A 20,980-nucleotide genomic window follows, 5' to 3' on the forward strand; every position below is an offset into this window, starting at 1 on the left:
ACATATGCAGCAGGAACAGTGCAGCTGTGGTATGTTGTTATTTAGTACAGACTATCCTGACTAGGTCAGTGTGTCCTGTTTTTCGTGCAAGGCAGCCTTGCTGAACTTGCCTCCCCTTGGCTGGGTCCGTGCCTATCAGCCAAGAGGCCCTTGACAGAGCCATGCTCATGTCAAGATCTATCTCTACTACCTCAGTCTCCCCTCTTGCAAGGCAGCCTTGTTGAACCTTGCTCACTTCCTTTGTGCTGGGGCATTGCCATCTCAGTAAAAAGGACCTTGACATGGCCATGCTCATGTCAAGGTTTCTTAGCCTATTTAGTTACTGGTCTCCCACAGACCTATTGTAAGGGAAGCAATGACAGAGGTGACTCCATTTTGGATCAGAGAGGCACTTTAAAAGCAGACATCTAAAGGGGCCTGGGAAACAATGGGCTTCTCAAGCTTTTCACCAAAGTAACAAGAAGCAGTGGCACAATGCGGGTAGTGGGCCCCAATGCCAGGATGAGTTGGGTAGACTTCCCAAGATAAAAAGGGAGACTCACCACAATAATGAATAGTCATAAAATGTACATGACAGGTTTCAAGGACAGGATGAACTAAGGAGACCCACTTGGAATGTCCAGTCCAATAAGGATGGAGGCAACCAGATGGCTAGGTGAAGTAAGAAATTAATTAGGCAGCCAATTATAGCTACAGATTCAAAGTAGAGTAGTGGAAAATGCCCCAAATAAGGCCCTATTAAATCTCTATTAAATCTTCAGCCATCCTTTGGCTTAGCTCTAACACTAAGTCCCACCCATTAGGGTGCTCTGCTGTCCTTTCAACAAACTTTGTGCTTGCTTTACTCTTAACTCCTGGTCTGGCATGAACTTGCTTTAACTCTCAACTCCTTGTCCAGCGCCTTCAATTGTTGACTGCACCAGGACACAAACCCAGGGAACAACAATCCAGTCCGGTATCACTACTGTCTGCATTGTCTAATACTGTAGTCACTCAGCCATGTGTAGCTGTGGAGCATTTCAAATGTGGTTAAAATGTCTGAGGGAGCACAACATTAAGAAGCTAAAATTTGCACTTAAATATTAAATGTGACTGTCAGCCATCATGATGGCCAGGGCGACTTTCAGCAATCTTAGTGAGTAAGATGCAAATATCATACTTTTGAGACACTTCCTGTGGAGTTTGTAAAATTAAATTTGTACAATGGTTTGGGGGGATTATTAAAGTGAGATATAACTTCACTTTTGCCTCTATCTTATGTATCTTCAGCATTAACTTCATTTATGTAATCATTACAGCCATTAACAACTGAAATTATAATTTGGAACTCAACTTCTCTAAGATGTGTTCCAAGACTGTGGGCTTGTAACTCCTGGGTTTTTCTAAAAATTAATTTCAAAACCCATTTTGACAAATCATCTGTATAGAATGGGAAATATTAGGTTGGAAAAGTTTTGTTTTTTTTTTTTTTTGAAAGAACATAAATAAAAGAAATCAGGGCTAGAAGTCACAACTGATGTGGTTAAATAGTGGTTTCTGGAATCCAAGTTCCTTCTTCTTATTGTTCAACTCTAAAGGTTGCCTCAGGTACATGCTTTTCTAGACTATGAGGAAGGATTAGGGAAAGAATGCCCATTCTTTTGCTATGAGCACATTATTATTTACATTTGATTAGCCAGAATTTAGTTGTAAGACTCTCCCACCTGGTTACAAGGGAGTCTGAGAGGTAAAGTTTTGAGGATTTTTCCTCTCTGGAAAGTAATGTAACAATCTAAAGTATGGGGTTTTATTACAAAGGGAAGAATTTAAGCATATTAAGACAGTAGTAGAATCAATGCTGTGGATACCACATTGATGAAACAAGCCTACATTTTAGTGGTAAAATTAAGAGACATTAAAGGGCAACCAAAACACTACTTTTATCTACCTTTTCACTTACAAAAAATTCAAAGGAGAAACAAAATTAGAAGAATTAATGCAATTATTTTTACCAACCTAGTTTTAGTTCTTTGGGTGAATTCAAGTATGATATATTGTAAGAACTTTTGTAACTGCCACAATAGACTCCCAGCACAATGAAAAAAAAAAAGCAGCAAATAAATATGTATTTGTACCCACTAAAAACACACCTAACAGGCACAGAAGCAGAAAGTTTATTTGCTTAAAACATTTCACAACTATATTATTGAACAATCATTTATTTAAAATAATATCCTAAATACTTACAAAAATAAATCAAGTATTGCTTCTATTTTTCATGTCAAAGTCTTTACCATAGAAAATAGGACGTTTTATAAACTAAAATTACATTCAAGCTACCTCAAGTTTAATTACTCCACATTAGTTTTTTTTTTCCCCCTTTTATGGTTTGTGCTTTACAATTTCCAAGTTACTTTTTTGCAATGCACAGTTTCACAATAAGAATTTATGCATACAATCACATACACGTATTTTTACACAGGAATGTTTTTCATTAAACATACACAGTGAGAACCTAATACATATAGTACTCTGGCTTAAAAGCTGCACCTACCCCCAGACTGCCAGATGTGCACTACACAGAAACAGGTGTGGTTGTGGAAGCATTCTAAATTCAAATCAGCACTCCAGTTATCAAAAGTGATATCTTCATGGAGATACTCAGTTTAATATTGCTAGATGGGACATTCTTAATCTATAATAAATCGTAATTAGCCTTATTCATTAAAAAATATAAGGAACTTCAAACATTTCTCAATACATTAAGTTAACTTCAGGATAAACAGCACTGTCATATGTATACACTTTAAAAAGAGAAATAATCATCTTAAAGCAAATGCTCAAAATTAAGATCATTTCCAAATTGGTCTGTGGTCTGACTTTATAATCACTGGGATATTCAATTTCCTATCAAATAGATAAAAGTTGAATTATCTCTTCCACAGCATAAGCATTCAAGCCACCCTTATAACACAGATGTGTGTAACTCATGGTTCCTGATGAAATATTTATAATGCTTTACCACCCACAGGGTGTCAATGTCATATTAACCAGATGTGGACAAGAATCTCACTTCTGATCAGTTCCTGAATTCTGTATGATTAATTATGATAATACAGAACTTTACATAATCTTGTATAAATACTTATATATCAAACATTTTAAATTTTATTTATCAACTAGAAAAACGAAAAAATCAGAAAACTTGCTTTTTCTCTATGAAGAAAAAAAGAATCTAACCTCATGTCTTTATTCATAAATTACATGAATTATTTAGAAATTCCAAGTATAACTGAAAATTTATCAGCAATCAAACTGGAAAACACTAATTTACTGAAGTTGACATTTTACAATAAATTTCATTAAAATGAAGCTTAAAGAGCTTGTAAAATCTCATTTATAAGCAAGTAGAAACACCAAAGGGAAAGATGTCTTTATTGACCAAACATAACAAATGCCATAATATTTAGAAAATGTTAAGTAGCATGCTAAAATATTTTCAAAGTCTAACTTCATTTCACCAAAAGTCACAGGCAAGCAGAAACTACAAGAATACTCAAAAATGCAAACCAACAATATAATTGTTGATTTAACAAACATCAAAATCTAAGAGGTAGTCAACAGAAGTAACCCTGATAAACCCAAAAATCTTAACAGATACTCCCGAATCTCAAGAGACTCAAATGCAGAATGAAATTCTTGTATCTTTAGTGATTAAAAAAAATTACTGGGCAAGAATTTAAAACCAAATATCCAAACGATTAACACTGCAAATGAGACAATACTTACATATGAAAATACAGGCTAAGAATAAAATCTAGACCACCGGTCTACAGCTTGCCAGCCAAATCTGGCTTACCTGTTGCTGTAAATAAAATCTTACTGAACTACAGCCATGCCCATTTAGTTTACATATTTTATATGGCTTCTTTCATGCTATAAGGACAAAGCTGAGTACCCATGACAAAGATCATGTAGTCCGCACAGCCTAAAATATTTACTATCTGTTCCTTCATAGAAAGCTTGCTGATCTTTAGGCAAGACATACTGCTGATTATGTCTAGCACTGGAAAAGCTAACTATGGTTGCCACAACATATGGTGTTCAATTATATGGAATCTAAGATACTAGTTATGTCACAATTCAACTCCTCTTTATATTTATAATAGTTCTGATGCTGCTTTTATTTTTGTGGGCTATTCAAAGAACATTTCCAAGTTATAAAAAATTAAGTGTAGCACTGACCAATAGAATTCTCTGTAATTAGGGAAATATTCTGAATCTGCACTGCCCAATACAGTAGCCACTAGTCACAAAAAACTACTGAGTGTTAGAAATGTGACTGGTGCATTCAAGGAAGCCAACTTTAACATAACTAACATTCAAATACTGTGACTTTTAAAAATGGCCCAAAAAATTAGAAAGTAACACCTTTGAAAATGAGAACTTTGGGCTAAAATGACCGAATACCACAAACTACCCCAAGACAAACTCTATAATATGTAAACAAAAATCAAACTGATAGTAAGTTGCTTCATCACTACAACATCTCTTTTTCAATGAAGAGGCAAAACTATTATACTGTCATATGCTTTTTAAGCAGAAGCCATGACAATTTTATGCTTAAAAGGAATAACTGAATTCTCATTAATACATTGAAAAGTACATGAATATCTCACACAAAGTGTATTTTTCGCTTGCTTTCTATCAGAAAGGCACCTATTACAAAGGTCAGTTTGTACCCTTAGCATTGCAATCAAGCTCTCCAGAGGCCCTTGTTTGTAGCAGGTATATATGAGAACTATGACCTCTTCAAAATCTGCAAAATTTCTAATTAGTCACTTTCACTATGGCAAAGTCATTTCAATGGCCAAATTTTTCACACATTATATCTTCCATAGCATGACAAAATATACCCATTCAATGACAGAATAGATAGAAGTAAAACCTTAGATATATAAAGCCAAATAAATCACCCTTGTATTATTATCTCCATTTGCCTGCCTCAAGACTATTTTTATTTTAATTTTTTTTGGCAGTACTGGGGTTTGAAGTACTCAGGGTTTCATGCTTACTAGGCAGACACTCTACCACTTGAGCCATTCCACCAGCCCCAAGACTATTTTTATATGGATCAAAAACCATAAAACAAATCTAACTATATTTTAAAATTACATATTATATTAAAAGTTGCAAATTACTCAAGTTACTCGTACAACTGAAAACATTAAACATTAAACTAAAATGTACAGTTGATTTGACATAATATTCTTGAAAGACAAATGTTTGAGATGTGTACTTAACTACATCTTCCAGTTATTCAAATATGCTCTTCCCAAAGAGTTAGCTAATTCTAATTCTATACTCTTTCTATACTCAAAGTCGGCTGGCAAAATTAATTTGATGCATTTAAAATAGCTGATATTAAGCATCTTAACTTTTTTTTTTCCAGTCTGGTATTTAGCTGAAAGGTACAAAACATTTTAAGGGCACTTCTGTTTGTTTGTTTTCTTTTGCTGTTTAATCAGATGTTGTGGCAGGAACTTTAACAGAGAGATTTCTTCGAGTGTTGGTGATGTGCCGCTGCTGTGCTAAGAAGGACCGGGCAGGAGTACACGGACCACTGTCTTTGCAAGCACCACTGCTGCTCACAAGCCTAGACTCCATCCCAAGTTTCTGGAATGCTAAACTCTGAACAAAGGAAAAAAATCCATAGATAATATGGCTAAACATTTAGTTTGTAAATTAATTTTCACATAAATAAAGTCATTAGTGTAATCCTCAAAACAATCCTAGAAATCTAATGTTTTCCTCATTTGAATAGAAGAAAACAAAGATTCAAAAACCGATTATGTCAGTTCTATTAAGAAGGAACAAAACCTAGTTTCTCTGTTTTAATCCACTAAACTTGAAATCATTAATAACAGTAGTTTAAAATAACATGTCAGAATTAGGTTTATGACAGCAATAGGAAGATGTTCCAAAGCTTATTTTTGTTAGGGTCGCTAGTCCACCAACTATGAGCAGACATAACACAGAGCGAAACTTACATCAATGGTTCTTGAAGTGTGGTCCCTGGACATACTGACACATGACAATTTAGTTTTGACAGCTGGTTTTCTTATAAGGGAAGGCATTACTCTCTCACTATATCTTATAACAACACAATTGTATTGAACTTAGCATCACTAGTAGCTAATATAGTACACAGAATGTAATAGATGTTCAACAAATAAAAGACTGAAAAACAAATAGTGTATTATTTTGCTGTAATACTTACAATGGCTTAGGTATCAAGAGACCAAGAGCAACGAAGAAAATAACACACAATCCCTGATCTCATTCAGAATAGATAATTCAAAAGAGACAGTTCTGGGAAATCCCTTACAGAAATTTCCCTCAAGGCCCATCTAAATTAAGCCAGATTTTTTTTACTATATAAAGAAGGGTAAGAACAGACAAAAGAAAAAAGGTGGAGCTGGGTGCTGGTGGTTCATGCCTATGATCTTAGCTATGTGAGAAGCTGAGATTGGGAAGAGGCCAGCCCAGGCAAATAGTCTGCAAGACCCCCATCTCCAAAATAACCAGAGCAAAATGGATTTGAGGTATGACTCAAGAAGAAGAGTACCTGCTTTGCAAGTATGAAGCCCTGAATTCAAACCCCATTCCTACCAAAAAAAAAAAAAACAGTGGCATAAAAGAACAAGAATGGAGACATGATGACTAGTCACAGAAGGACAACCAGTGCTATGTGATGAAGCACAGCATCCACAGGTGGGTGCCTATAAATTAATGATCCCTCACATTAAATGACAGATAAGGATAGAAATGGCTAAATTACTATTAATTCTGATTAATCAGAACAGCTCAAAAGAAGTGCATACATCATGAAAACATCCTCCTGCTGTTAAGGATGTCAAAATCAAACACATTTCAAATTACTTTATGCTATTTTCTTCTTAGTAGAACAGATAGACAATTACTGAAAATTATCTCTGAAGAATTTTACATTATGCAGATATTCACACTTCTTTAGAAACCCTTTAGGAATACAAATTTAATGTTTCAGCTCAAATAAGGCAATTTTTAAAATATCTATTAATAGTACTTGCACTTAAAGTATATCAGCTAAAGGTTGATGAGTCATGCAATCAATTTAATGAATTAGGACCAACATTTAAAGAAACAGAATATGAAAGAAAAGATCTGAGTGCAGTGCATAGTTCACTGTTATAAAAAACACATTATATCCTGGTATGGCATAAAATATATTTCCTTCTATTGTTCCTGGCCCCAAAAGATTGGTAAACACTGTTGTAGACATCCCATCACTGGCCTTCAACTCACCTTATTATACCAGGCAGAAACAATGAGTTTTTCTTCATAATCACGGAACTTTGCTACTTTACATTCACTCTGGAAAAAGGTATGAGCCCAGTTAAAATGTTGGAAATTGCCCCCAAATTATCAAATACAGAATCATTTCTTTACTATCTCACTGTTGAGAGAATATAAAGAATGCATTTGTGAGGTACATAAAGTTGTTAAAATGTAAACTGAATCATGCAGAAATGCATGCATACCCTTTAGGAAAGATTATATGTGACTAACCCTTACTTCAGGAATTTTACTCACAGAAACAGTGATTTAAACATGAACACCCCAGATGCATACAGACACACACACACACTGAATTCTTATGCTACTGTCCACCATATTTTGAAAAAAAAGAAACTTGATTAGGTATTAAAACAGAGCTCTAGCTATTGAGGATCCACAACGAAGGAGTACAAGGATGCAGTAAAACAACTACTGGGAAACCACTTTAAAATCACCAGAAATCCTTAGCACAAATTTCTCTCTCTCCCTCTCTCGATTCCTGTTGGTCTGTATACTAGATTCATATTTATGTAACACTGTAGAGACTGACATCCTCTTCTTAATCTAATACTGCTAATATTGTAATTCTGTTTAGAACCACATATAGGTGATTCTTATAAAGCAGTTCTAATCTTGGGACACTTACAGAAAGCACATAGGAACCAAGTTCACAGGAAGGAGGAAATGTCCTCTGTGCCGGAGGCACAGAAAGCCTTAGAGGAATATCAGATAGACTGTCATTTGCTGTTCACATTCTGGTTCTCTTTTTTTCTTTTGCAGTGTGTGTACAGATGAATACACAAATATTAAGCACCCATATGATGTGACTTAACTGAATTTTTTTCTGAGTCCTACAGTTAGAGACACTATTTTGTCATCACACTTTTTAGGGACCTACTTCAAAAAAAAAACTTGCACAGGTGTACATTCTCATTGGCTTTCTCTGGGAAGCAGAGAAACTTGATCATTAATGGCAAATATATGACAGCAGTTAGTTACCAGGACTCCACAGAATAATTAAGAAATGAGAGAATATGGAAGTTTTACCTCCAGAATCTCAATTCTTCTCTCTTTCTCTGCCAACTGCTTTCTAAGTAGCATTATTTCAGCAGATGCTGGATTTAACTTGGGATCTAAAGTTTTTATTACCTGTTTGAAGAAAAAGAAATTCTGATTACTTTATCTTTTAAAGTATTAAGAATATAAGAACATAGTCTATAAAACTGTAAATAAAGTCATCCAGGCACTAACTGTAGCTTGTTTAAAATTTAACTGCAATAACAAAAATAACTTATCCTACAGAAATGAAATGGTATAAAAATTCAGTACAAAAAAAGGGAAAAACCTTCTTCCAAAATAAAATTTCACTTTTCTAAGGCTCACTACACAGGAACAGTTATTTAGCCTTTTTGTTGCTCTAACTTTGAACACTGAGGTCTTGAAATAACCCTTTCACATTATTTATTTATTTATTATTACTGTTGTACTGGGGGTACATTGTGACATTTATGGAAGTTCTTATAACATATCATAGTTGAATTCACCCCCTCCATCATTCTCCTTTGTCTCCTATCCCCATTTCTGGAATAGTTTCAGCAGGTCTCATTTTTCCACCTACATACATGAGAACTTGATTTTACAAAGTAGAAGTGTAAAAGAAATTCTTAGCAATAATCTTTTTTTACTATCATTATCTACTTAAATGTTATTCAGTAAATCAGATATAACAGACACTTATGACTTTATCTGCTCCACCATTTTTATGTAAATTACCAAAAGCTGGGTAAAAATAAATGTCTGATAAGACTATAGAATAAAGATTTAGACACAGTGTAGTTGGGCGCCTGGGCAAGGCATGCTTTCATTCCTTTCAGAGTGCCTGATTTCGTCTCTCCTCCTCTGCCAAACAAGGACTTCAGGGAAATTCTCCTGATAGCTTCCAAAGGACAAGGTGTCAACAATGTACAGAAAAGGTATAGTTTAGCAGTGGGGCCTCCAAGAAAGACTCAAAAGTTTAAAGGTATTCAATCAGCAGCCACACAAGCTTTTCTTAGAAGGAAAGAAGAGGAGCTGAGACGAAAAGCTTTAGAAGAAAAAAGGAGAAAGGAAGAACTAGTGAAGAAGCGAAGTGCTCAAACACGACAAGAAAGCAAGAGCTTTGGCCAAGAGGACTAAAGATAATTTCCATGGTTACAATGGGATTCCTACTGAGGAAAAGTCAAAGAGGCAGGCAGTAGAAAACCACACTAGGCAGGTGCAGACCGAGACTATGAGGTGGAGGAAGAGAATGAACTCTTTGAATGCAATCAAGCAGAGTCAGAGCAGGAGTATGAAGAAGAGCAAGAACCTCCCAAAGCTGAAAGAAACCCAAAGGTTCCCCCTTAAAAGTAAGTGCCCCACCACCCATGAACTTCACCCATTTCCTGAGGCTGGCTGAGAAAAAGCAGTTTGAGCCAGTGGAGATCAAGGTAGTGAAGAAATCAGAAGAGCGGCCTATGACTGCAAGGGAAAAAGAAACTTGAGACAGATGCAAAACTACCTCCAACTGTGTCCACAAAGGTACCCTTTCAGAAAGAAAGTGTGGGCACAGAACCTAGCAAAGGTTCTGGGGACAGGCATCCTTCTAAGGGAGTACCCTTTCCTCATGCTGAGAAGAAATCCAAACCCATCTCAGCCAATGAGAAACACTCAGCTTTGTCTTCATTCAAATTCATACCAGGAGAGAGGACCGAGGCAGGATCTTGCAATAGCTTCCAACCCTTACTTCGTGAGGGTCATGACAGACCTGTTTTCAGTGGGGCTAGAAAGCCCCACTCCAGCACCTATTCACCAAGTGTCCCAAAGACTTCTGTTAGTGGGACTCAGAAATCTGCTACTGAGCACAAAGCCAAAAAATCTCCTTTCCACCCTAGTCTGGGCTGATGTTACCCCACACAATAAGGCTTAAGAGTCCAGGTATCAGGCAGCTAGGTAGTAACTCAAGCTCAGCCCCTGGGTGACCCAGCATAGGAATTACTCAGCCCTGTACTCAGGTGCCAGAATGGTAGCTCCAGCTCAGGACCTGAGGTCAGTGGGACCAAGAAGCTAGCCAGTGACACACATCCCTCTAGGAAGACAGTCTGTGGTATAAGAGGCCCTGTATGACCTGCAAGCAGCTCAAATGGCCCTGGATGACCTATCAGTGGCTCAGGTAGTTCTGGGAGACCTGTGGGCAACTCTGGAGGCCCTGGGAGGTCTATAAGCAGTCCACATAACCTTCAATGACCAGTGAGTGGCTCAGGCCCCCTGGGCAATCAGTCAATAGCCCTAGGAAATTCCGTAAGTGGCTCAGTAACAGCTAGACAAACTGTCGGTATTTCAGGTCCTGGAAGACCAGTTAGCTGCTTAGGACCTGGTGAACAGTTAGTAACCCAGGTAACCCCACAAAGCCCAAGTGTACTGTCGTCTCAGAGACAATTTCTTCTAAGAATATTATTATCTGGTCCAACAATGGACAGATGAATGGAATGAGGCCTCTTCTATCTGGCTACAGATCTGCCCAAGATCCTCAATGGCTTACCCCTTCCCTACTGGTTACAAAAGGCAGCAAGAATATGAAGATGATGATGAGGCTGAATATGACTCTGAAATGGATGATTTTATCGAAGATGAAGGGAGCTTCAGGAAGAAATATCCAAACACATTTAGGAAATCTGTGGCTATGACCGAAAACAATACAAAGATGAAAATGATTCTACCTTACATTACATGGAGAGTAGTTGGAAAGAACAGCAAAAGGAAGAAGCAAAGAGTTTAAGACTAGGTATGCAAGAGGACTTAGAGAAAATGAGATGTGAAGAAGAAGAAATGAAACTTCAAAAGGCCAAGAAGCTTTGATTTATTTTTATGAAATTCTGGGAACACTGCTGCAAGGATTTTCCTGCATTCAGATTGAGTAAGCTCCCTCTTATCATTTTAGATTTATAATTGGGTACTCAAGGAGAAGGAATTCATACTGTCATCTATAGGCTGTCATTTGAGCATAAAGTATCTCTAAATACTCCAGGGTAAAGTTCATAATGCAGATGATATAATGCCTGCTGTGTGCTCTTAGGAAGTTAACTGTTCAGATGTCAGCCTTAATCCTGATGAGCTATACACGCTAATGTGGGGCCACTCACCAGTCATCCAATCTTTTTATTGTTCCTTTACTATTTTAAAAGGTTTTTAAAAAAGCAACTGCCTTTTGACTCCTTACAATTCTGTTGATGTGCAAGTATAGCACTGCCCAGCTCCTAATCAAACTTACTGTTGCTATGAGGAACCTGGCCCTTCCATAAATGTTGCCAGCAATAAAGTGACCTAGCCTATGTTGGAACTGAGAACTCAAAACTATAGTCTTTATAATTATCACATGGATATCATCCTTGTGACTGTGAAGTACAAAACAGAATAAATTATATTGTATTCTGCATTACCTATGGATACTAAGAATTCTTATTTAGATTAAGCAATTAATAAAAAATTTCCAAGTTAAAATACAACAAAAAAAGATTTAGATAAGTTATGTACATAGCATTCTATTAGGAAACCAATTTGGAAAAATCAAGTATAAAAATTGTAAGCAAATACTAAAATTTTCTTTTTTTTTTTTCTTTTATTATTCATATGTGCATACAAGGCTTGGTTCATTTCTCCCCCCTGCCCCCACCCCCTCCCTTACCACACACTCCGCCCCCTCCCTCTCCCCCCCCTCAATACCCAGCAGAAACTATTTTGCCCTTATTTCTAATTTTGTTGTAGAGAGAGTATAAGCAATAATAGGAAGGAACAAGGGTTTTTGCTGGTTGAGATAAGGATAGCTATACAGGGCATTGACTCACATTGATTTCCTGTGCGTGGGTGTTACCTTCTAGGTTAATTCTTTTTGATCTAACCTTTTCTCTAGTACCTGTTCCCCTTTTCCTATTGGCCTCAGTTGCTTTAAGGTATCTGCTTTAGTTTCTCTGCATTAAGGGCAACAAATGCTAGCTAGTTTTTTAGGTGTCTTACCTATCCTCACCCCTCCCTTGTGTGCTCTCGCTTTTATCATGTGCTCATAGTCCAATCCCCTTGTTGTGTTTGCCCTTGATCTAATGTCCACATATGAGGGAGAACATACGATTTTTGGTCTTTTGGGCCAGGCTAACCTCACTCAGAATAATGTTCTCCAATTCCATCCATTTACCACTAAAATTTTCTAATAATAAGGATATCTGTATGCAGCAATATATAAATCTATTTTAAAGGTTTAAAATTATTTAATGAGTTAAGAAAATACTGTCTACGTTTACAGAAGAAAAAGAATGAAAGGTGGGATACCAAATTATTACTGGGGTTCATGAATTCCAAACTGATTTGCTGAGTGTCAATTCTGTGATGGATATAGTGGAAGCTGGGGATCTAGCAAGTTACCAGAGACATAGTGCCTGCCCTCAAGTAGTTCTCATCATAAAAATATAACACATTAAAGAACTAAATCATAATTTAATTATGAAGAATAAATCATAATATTATGTCTAAGTGATAAAAAGTGTGGCTGTGAATTAAAATATATTCTGAATTTTCTACAATGGACATGTTATTTTAACCAGTCTTTTAACATGTCCCCCCAGGTAATGTAAGAAGAAAAAAAGAACTCATGTTTATTGAAGCAATCCAATTGCTTTTAAATAAATTATACTCAATGATGGCAAGAATAAAGGTGTTCATTGTCACTGCTCTCTTCAATTATTTATAATCCTTTTAGAATGTTCTAATCATTTTAGTGATATACATTGAGTATCTTATTCAGAGTCTTATCTTTTGACCCAATAATTTCATTCCCAGGAAACAAAATTAACATAATTGACCAGAATAAAGGAAAGCTTTCTGTATAAGTATGTCATCTATAGTCTTATTTCTAAGAGTGAAGAATGAAAAGGAAATGCAAATAAATGATTTCTAACAACAGGATAATTAAGGAAACTGTTCTATCTCATGCAGCTGAATATCATGTGGGCATTATTTTACTTTGGCAGAGTCTGCTCTGTAAGTATAGTGTCTGTCTTGTCCAACGCTATCGCCCCAGTTTTTAGTATAGTATGTGCTCAATGAATATTAAAATTATGTTTATGTATAACATGAGAAAATGGTTAAGTTTTAAAGTGTATGCAACATATATGCATATATAATCGCGCATGTGTGTATATTGTAATTACTAGTGACAAAGAAAAATGTATAAAAAATGCACTGTTAAGGTGTTGGCGAGGATGCGGGGGAAAAGGAACCCTCTTACACTGTTGGTGGGAATGTAGACTAGTACAACCACTCTGGAAAAAAATTTGGAGGCTACTTAAAAAGCTGGACATCGATCTACCATTTGATCCAGTAATACCACTCTTGGGGATATACCCAAAAGACTGTGACACAGGTTACTCCAGAGGCACCTGCACACCCATGTTTATTGCGGCACTATTCACAATAGCCAAGTTATGGAAACAGCCAAGATACCCCACCAGTGATGAATGGATTAAGAAAATGTGGTATCTATACACAATGGAATTTTATGCAGCCATGAAGAAGAATGAAATGTTATCATTCGCTGGTAAATGGATGGAATTGGAGAACATCATTCTGAGTGAGGTTAGCCTGGCCCAAAAGACCAAAAATCGTATGTTCTCCCTCATATGTGGACATTAGATCAAGGGCAAACACAACAAGGGGATTGGACTATGAGCACATGATAAAAGCGAGAGCACACAAGGGAGGGGTGAGGATAGGTAAGACACCTAAAAAACTAGCTAGCATTTGTTGCCCTTAATGCAGAGAAACTAAAGCAGATACCTTAAAGCAACTGAGGCCAATAGGAAAAGGGGAACAGGTACTAGAGAAAAGGTTAGATCAAAAAGAATTAACCTAGAAGGTAACACCCACGCACAGGAAATCAATGTGAGTCAATGCCCTGTATAGCTATCCTTATCTCAACCAGCAAAAACCCTTGTTCCTTCCTATTATTGCTTATACTCTCTCTACAACAAAATTAGAAATAAGGGCAAAATAGTTTCTGCTGGGTATTGAGGGGGTGGGGGGGAGAGGGAGGGGGCGGAGTGTGTGGTAAGGGAGGGGGTGGGGGCAGGGGGGGTGAAATGAACCAAGCCTTGTATGCACATATGAATAATAAAAGAAAAATGAAAAAAAAAATTAAAATAAAATAAAATTTAAAAAAAAATGCACTGTTAAGAAAATACACCAAAATGTTAATAGCAATCGTCTCTGATGATCTTTCCATACTTTTATAAGCATTAATATTTTTGTAACTGGAAGAAACTTAACTGTGGCAGACACATGCATGTTTACCAAGCCTATTTCTTTTCATTCCAGTTATGCTATACATATATAGCATACATAGTTATGCTATATTTCTCTGCCTCCCAAGAAGCTGGGTGTGGCCACATATCTGAGTTCTGCCACTGAAATGGGAATGAAAATGATTTTTTGCTGTTTCCAGGCCTGACCCATTACTTATCTCCCAAGCAATCTATATTATCTTTTCTACTTATTAGTTGGACAGTGTTAAGTGAACCAGAGACCCTTTACTTGAAGAAGGCAGAACATCTGTCAGCTTGGGGCTCTGAAAGACTGTATGGAACAGAGTATCTTCCTTACTCATGACTGGACATAGTATGATCAGGAAGTAAACTTCCTTGGAATCTTGGGTTCATCTTTTGCTGCATGTACTACTGACACCTTCATTAGCAAAGATTATATGAAACTTAAGGATAAAAAAGGCAAACATACTGCTGTAAAATTTAAAGCTGCACCATAAAATTTCTTTTTTTTAATTCAGTAAATAGGTAAGTGCACATTAACACTCTCGCAGAGAGTATGTATACACAGTAGCTGTGAAGATAAGATTTTATGAGAACAGATACTTAAGAAAAAGTATAAAATAAGGGAAAAGAAGACTTTAGTTTGGTGAATATCAGATGGAGTTTAACTGTGTAAAGGGTAAAAGCATTTGAGGCTGGTGGGGCTACATAGCAAGACCCTAACTTCAAAAAAATAGACAAATAACTTCAAGCAAGTTTTAAAAGCTAAGTATCCATGAAGCGTATTGTGTTAATTTTGCTAGGATTCTAGCAAATTTTATTATTAACAAATATAAATTATAGGTTCATTTTGCTAAGAGCTAAAAGTTCCATGTACCATAGGGGTGACTCTCCCTAATGAGATCACTATGTCAAAGTAGAAGTTGTCCCTATAAGTAATGTGTTTGTTCTACCTGACGCTAGTGAGTGAGACTGAGAATATGAGGCCTGAACAAGGAGACACCCGACAGGGAAGGCAGTGAAGAGCAGTGACTAGATAGACACAACTACAGCAGTATAGTCAGAAAGAACTGACTGGAACATGGGCTACAAAGGCTTGAGCTCTGGAAGGTGTATCACTCACATTTCTGGCCTTCTCCAGGTACATTTTGTATCGTTCCTCCATTGCTTTCATATCTTCATCTTTCTTCTGAAGAGCAGCTTCAAGTTCACTGATCTTTTGGACTATAAGTGAAAATAAAATGAAACATAAATAATTATTACCTATTTAGACTATTCCATTCTCACACAAAAACTGTATTTATCTAACTTAATTTTCCAAAGATTGGTAAGAGAACTTAAAAGAGAAACTTCATTTCTTCTTGGTAATAAATTCTTATCTAAAACTTTTGAATGACCAACCAATAGACCCTTGATCATTCATTGTCTATAATCTATTTTATCTACTATTTTTCTTCCTTCTATCAACCATTAAAATAAGCAAATATATCTTCCAATATAAGCACTACCATAATAAGAGAAAAGAAGGCATTATTCTGTATGCTTTGAAGTTCATTTGAATCTGGCTTGAAATTATTTATTTGTATTTCTGTAATATTAATTCTACAACATTTTACAATGTTTGATACTCCTGTATATCAATCAGTTGATTTTACTAAATTTACATTTTTTTGCTTTAAGATCAGATAGCATTTTTTAAAAACTCAGCTCTAAAAATTAGCATGATTTTTACTTGCAATATATGTACCAACACATTGTGCAAAGATTTGTACATAGTTTTTCATTGTTTAACTAAAAAGGGCAGGTCCTTAGACTCCAATCCCAATTTTTACACATACCTACCATTTTGACTTATATCTGGTTGAAGATCTTCAATGAGCTCTTGTTTCTTCTGCAATTCTTCATGGACCTCTGTTAGTTTTTCCCTAAGTAGTGGAAAGAGCATGAAGCTTGAAGTCAAATATACCTAAAGATGAAAACTGGTCTCTGCTATACAACATTTGTGGACTTTTAGTAAGTTACTGTCTCATCTTTAGTTTCCTTGCCTGTGAAATAGGAATTATCCCTTACTAAACCATACGAATTGTGATGAAGATGAAACTGCTTGTAATTTGGTACCCACATAGTGGGTACCAAAAATGTTAACTTTTAAACATTTTTTTCCTTATTATCCTCATTTCCTAAAAAAGTAAAAGGAAATATCTTATAGGTTTAACACCCATAGAATCTAGTTGTAGTAGTAGTTTATTTTGTTAAACTCTTCAAATGATACTAGCAATTAAAAAATGCAGGCGTTTGGGATGGCTGCCAGGCAGGCTTAACCACAGAGCATATTTGCTTTTCACTCTGGTGGCAGTGACTATTCAGTCAGTATCAGGGTGTGTGCTGACATTCACCAAGGCAGAAAATGACATTAATTCCAGAAGCCTCTATGATCCTTGGCCTCTCATATTTGAAATGAAACATCAGTATTACTTACATATGAGCTTCCAACTTCTGCTTTAGTTTGCTGGACTATAAAATTAAAAAAAGTTGCTGTAAGATGACTATCTTGACAAAGGTAAATTTCCAGACATTTAAATCTCTTTAGCTCCTTTTGAAGGTGTACTATGTAAAATTACAAATGCTTTTAAATTCTGTATTTTAATAGAATACTTTCAAAAGCATAAATTTTATGCATGTTTTCTTACATGAAAAGGAAAAGGGAAGAATAAGAAATGAAATAAGAAAGAATATGGTAACAGTAAGAAAAATAATCTCATATTTTCTAACACAGTAACAATTAAATTTGGACTAGAAGAACAATGCAAGCTGAATGAGATATACTGAGGAGTATCAAACATTTAAATATCTAACGAATCATTTATTCAGAATTATTTATGTTAAGGTTTATGTTTATAATAAAGTTTTATGATTATAAATCCAAGCACTTTAACACCCAAGTCAAGCAACTGGATTTTGTCATGAGAACAAATTTAAAATATAAAATTCCCCCCTTTAAAAACAATATTTTCGTTGCATATGATGGCCCATGCCTGCAATCCCAATTGGGAGCTTGAGGCAAAAAAGACAACCTGGGATATATAGTGAGACTTTGTCTTAAAAAACAAACAAAACACAGTACTTTAAATTGTAGGAGTAATTCTGCATCAAATGAATACCTGCAAAGTTTAAAATACATAATCTGAAATATAATTTGATCTTTTAAAAACTGCCATCCAAAATGGAATCCCACAAACAGATGCTATTTAAAAAGTATTCCATAATGTGGCTTAAAAATATGTGTATTAGAGAGGGTACAATACCGTATATATGCGCATATGAGATGCCGCCATGCATGAGACGATTTCTATGTTCCAAGCCCCCAGGGAAAAAAGAGAAAATCACATAAAGTATATAAAAGACAGAAAGGAAATGCAACCCTTTCAATCTTTCTTTTCATCTCTACTTACTCTGCAGTTTCCTTCCCCATCAATACCCACCATCCTATCTAATCTGAATCAATCAATATCTCTTTGAACACATTCAGTCCTGCCATTTTGTTGTTTTTAATTAAATACATCTCTCAGCATTCTTTTCTTCCCCACATAGAGATCAGACTATATAGAAAATTTGCTAAATATATTGAAATTTAGGCTACATTTAGTCTCTTTTAAGTCCTTTTATCTCTGCCCTCACACTCTTTTCAAAGGATGAATCCATGTGTAAGGGGGGAAGAAATATGAGCTGATGTCTTCAAAACTGTACTGATATTCTGCCCATCAGATGTCAGTGTGATACATTTCTGGAAAAGTGTTTTGGTCAAAATCACGATTTATTCTCTATTTTCCTATAGGATGGTTTCCTCAATTTTGCTGATTATTCTCATTTGGACTTCCCGTGAGAATCCCATCAGAACCATGAAGGCCTCGGGTGTTCTATAATTTCAATCAAGAGTTACCAGGAACTTAGGTGTAACCGTTGAAGTAGGACAGATATAAGTCATTATAGGAAATACATGATTAAGCTACAGGGTCCATGTTGGCAAAATCACTGCATCTGTTATGCAGATATATACGGTATTCAAGGGTACCTCGATGATAAGGGTAGTACTTTCAAATGCAAGATTAATTTGGGCATCACAAACTATTACAGAGAATCCATAACAGCAGAATTATTCTATGTTCTAATTTACTTACACTTTCACCTTCAGATTTGGAGCCATGTTCCTGTAAAGACTTCTGGAGGTCCTCTATCTGCTGCTGCAATTCTCTGATACGTTCTTTGCTTAGCCTATTGTAAGATGAGTTAGTATGCATTTATTTCCACTTAAAGTAAAAGCAGTTAGGAATCAATAAAGGTGCATTTGTATAATTTAAGAATACACATTTGGTAGCAATAACAAGTGCAGCACAATTACCTGTGGGTAGCTGTGATATGTATAACACATTTCTAAGGAAATGCTTTATAGAAAGACCTTTTCTCCCCCACAAGCATAAATGCCCAAATCTTTTAAGGCAAAAACATATCATTCCTACACTGTACTCACAAGTAGAAATATTAGAAAACCAGCTGTATTTTTAATGAATGGAAACTAGGCTTCCTTTTTTTGTTTCAAATATCAGTTAACTGGGATAAGAGGAAGGCCAACTTTTCCAAGCAGTTCTTCATGACTTTTGATTCAAATTAAACAGATCCACACTAGCAGCTAGTATATAATTTAACTTGGCAAAATCCCACTCTTTTTAAACTGCTTTAGAGTTATCCACTAGAATTTACCAGCAAGTTATTATTTCTCCTTTTCATCCACATATACATGCACACACACAGATGTACATAGGTTAACACACACTCCTGCTCATTATAATACCCTACTGTTGCAGTTATCACTAGATACTCACATGTCTATCATTATATGTCAATTTTCTAAAAGTTGAAACTTAGTATCTTCAGTATTAACAAGACAGTAATATTTAATGGTCTCTTCACAAAGCTAAAATGTTACTCTTCTTTAACCCACAGTTGATGTAAAAGTGTACCATAAAAGTTTGAGAAGATTCAAGCATCTAAAATTTCCAGTGGTCTCTAAGAGTCAATAAAGATTGGATAAGTAAAGCAAAATTCCCTTATGGTAAGTGTACCATTAATAAGAGGCAGGTTAGCATTGTGGTGAAGTGTAGATACTCAGGAATAAGACTGACAGAAGCTTCAAATATAGAATCCAGAACCCAGAACTTATAATATATATATAACTTTAAGTTACTCAACCTCTCTATATCTCAGTTTCCTTATCACAGAGAAGATGTAATCAGTCTCACTACACTTCATAGAATTAGTGTGCGATTTACTGAGTTAGTACCAAAAAGTGCTTAGAAAAGTACCTGGTATATAGTAAGCACTATATAAATACCATTTATTTTTATTATTATACTAATTTTGAACACCTCACTGGTACCAGAAAATGGCACCATTTGTTTTAAGTGTATTATCTGGAATCTTCTGTATTTATTGCTAAAGACAGTGAGTTTAAGTAACTTCCCCTCACACAGTTAATGAGTTGAAGCAGAAGTGTGATTCAAATTTGATTCCATAATCTCTGTCCCTTCTATGCACCTGATCACAAAAGTAGCCAAACAGTGATTTATTCCTTTGTTAAATTTATATCTAATGAAATTAAAGAATAAGCAACCTGCTTAAACAAGTCCATTCAAATTAATGGATCATCTATATATTTTATAATAATATGGTTGAAATACATTACCTGACTTCTTTCACAAAGGAAAGCTTTACAGTGGTGAGAGACTACTAACAAAAAAATTCCAAACTATTTGGAGGTAATGCTAACTACTTTAAATAGTGCAATGATATTTTCCATTTCATGGGTAGGTAACTAAATAACATGATTTCTGATGACAGCTTGTTTGGAGGTTCTAGCAGGGGAATGAAGCTAGTCGTGTACCCTTGACCAAAGGGGATGGTCATCCTTTTCAACCAAGCGTGCAGCTTCAGGAAGGACACACATGGAGTGGTGAGGGAGGAAGGGGACACCCGCCTAGCCAGCTAGATCAGCCAAATCAACTGTGGCGATCAATGGGGTCACAGATGTTGCAGGCAGATTGCCCTCACATCCATGATTTCTGATGAGAAAGAAGCAGTCACCTTTGCTCAGTTTCCAGTTCATTCATCTTGCGATGCTTCTGCTCTAGCTGCTCCTGCAGCTCTTCGATGCGTTCATTCTCAGTCCCTTCCTGCTGCAAGCGAAGCATCTTGTTTTCATGCTGCAGACGAATGAACACTTCCCTGATATAGAAAAG

At 35.9% G+C, this 20,980-nt stretch overlaps 1 protein-coding gene and 1 pseudogene across 1 annotated transcript in view; one reads left to right on the forward strand and one right to left on the reverse strand.

Annotated features, from left to right (window-relative positions):
• Positions 1–2,182: 2,182 nt before the first annotated feature.
• The window catches only part of Hook1 (hook microtubule tethering protein 1), a 63,257-nt gene continuing 44,459 nt past the window's right edge, over positions 2,183–20,980 (reverse strand). The window contains exons 15-22 of the mRNA XM_074079966.1: positions 20,826–20,966; positions 18,866–18,959; positions 17,167–17,201; positions 16,530–16,612; positions 15,811–15,911; positions 8,407–8,508; positions 7,327–7,395; positions 2,183–5,670 (exon numbers count right to left, since the gene is read on the reverse strand). Of these exons, the coding sequence (XP_073936067.1) occupies positions 5,500–5,670; positions 7,327–7,395; positions 8,407–8,508; positions 15,811–15,911; positions 16,530–16,612; positions 17,167–17,201; positions 18,866–18,959; positions 20,826–20,966 (796 nt within the window). The 3' untranslated portion in view covers positions 2,183–5,499. The remainder of the gene's footprint in view (positions 5,671–7,326; positions 7,396–8,406; positions 8,509–15,810; positions 15,912–16,529; positions 16,613–17,166; positions 17,202–18,865; positions 18,960–20,825; positions 20,967–20,980) is intronic.
• Positions 9,096–11,235, forward strand: LOC109684278 (protein SPT2 homolog pseudogene; annotated as a pseudogene).

The sequence above is a fragment of the Castor canadensis genome, chromosome 7 (assembly GCF_047511655.1).
Source record: "Castor canadensis chromosome 7, mCasCan1.hap1v2, whole genome shotgun sequence".
NCBI classification, from domain to species: Eukaryota; Metazoa; Chordata; class Mammalia; order Rodentia; family Castoridae; genus Castor; species Castor canadensis.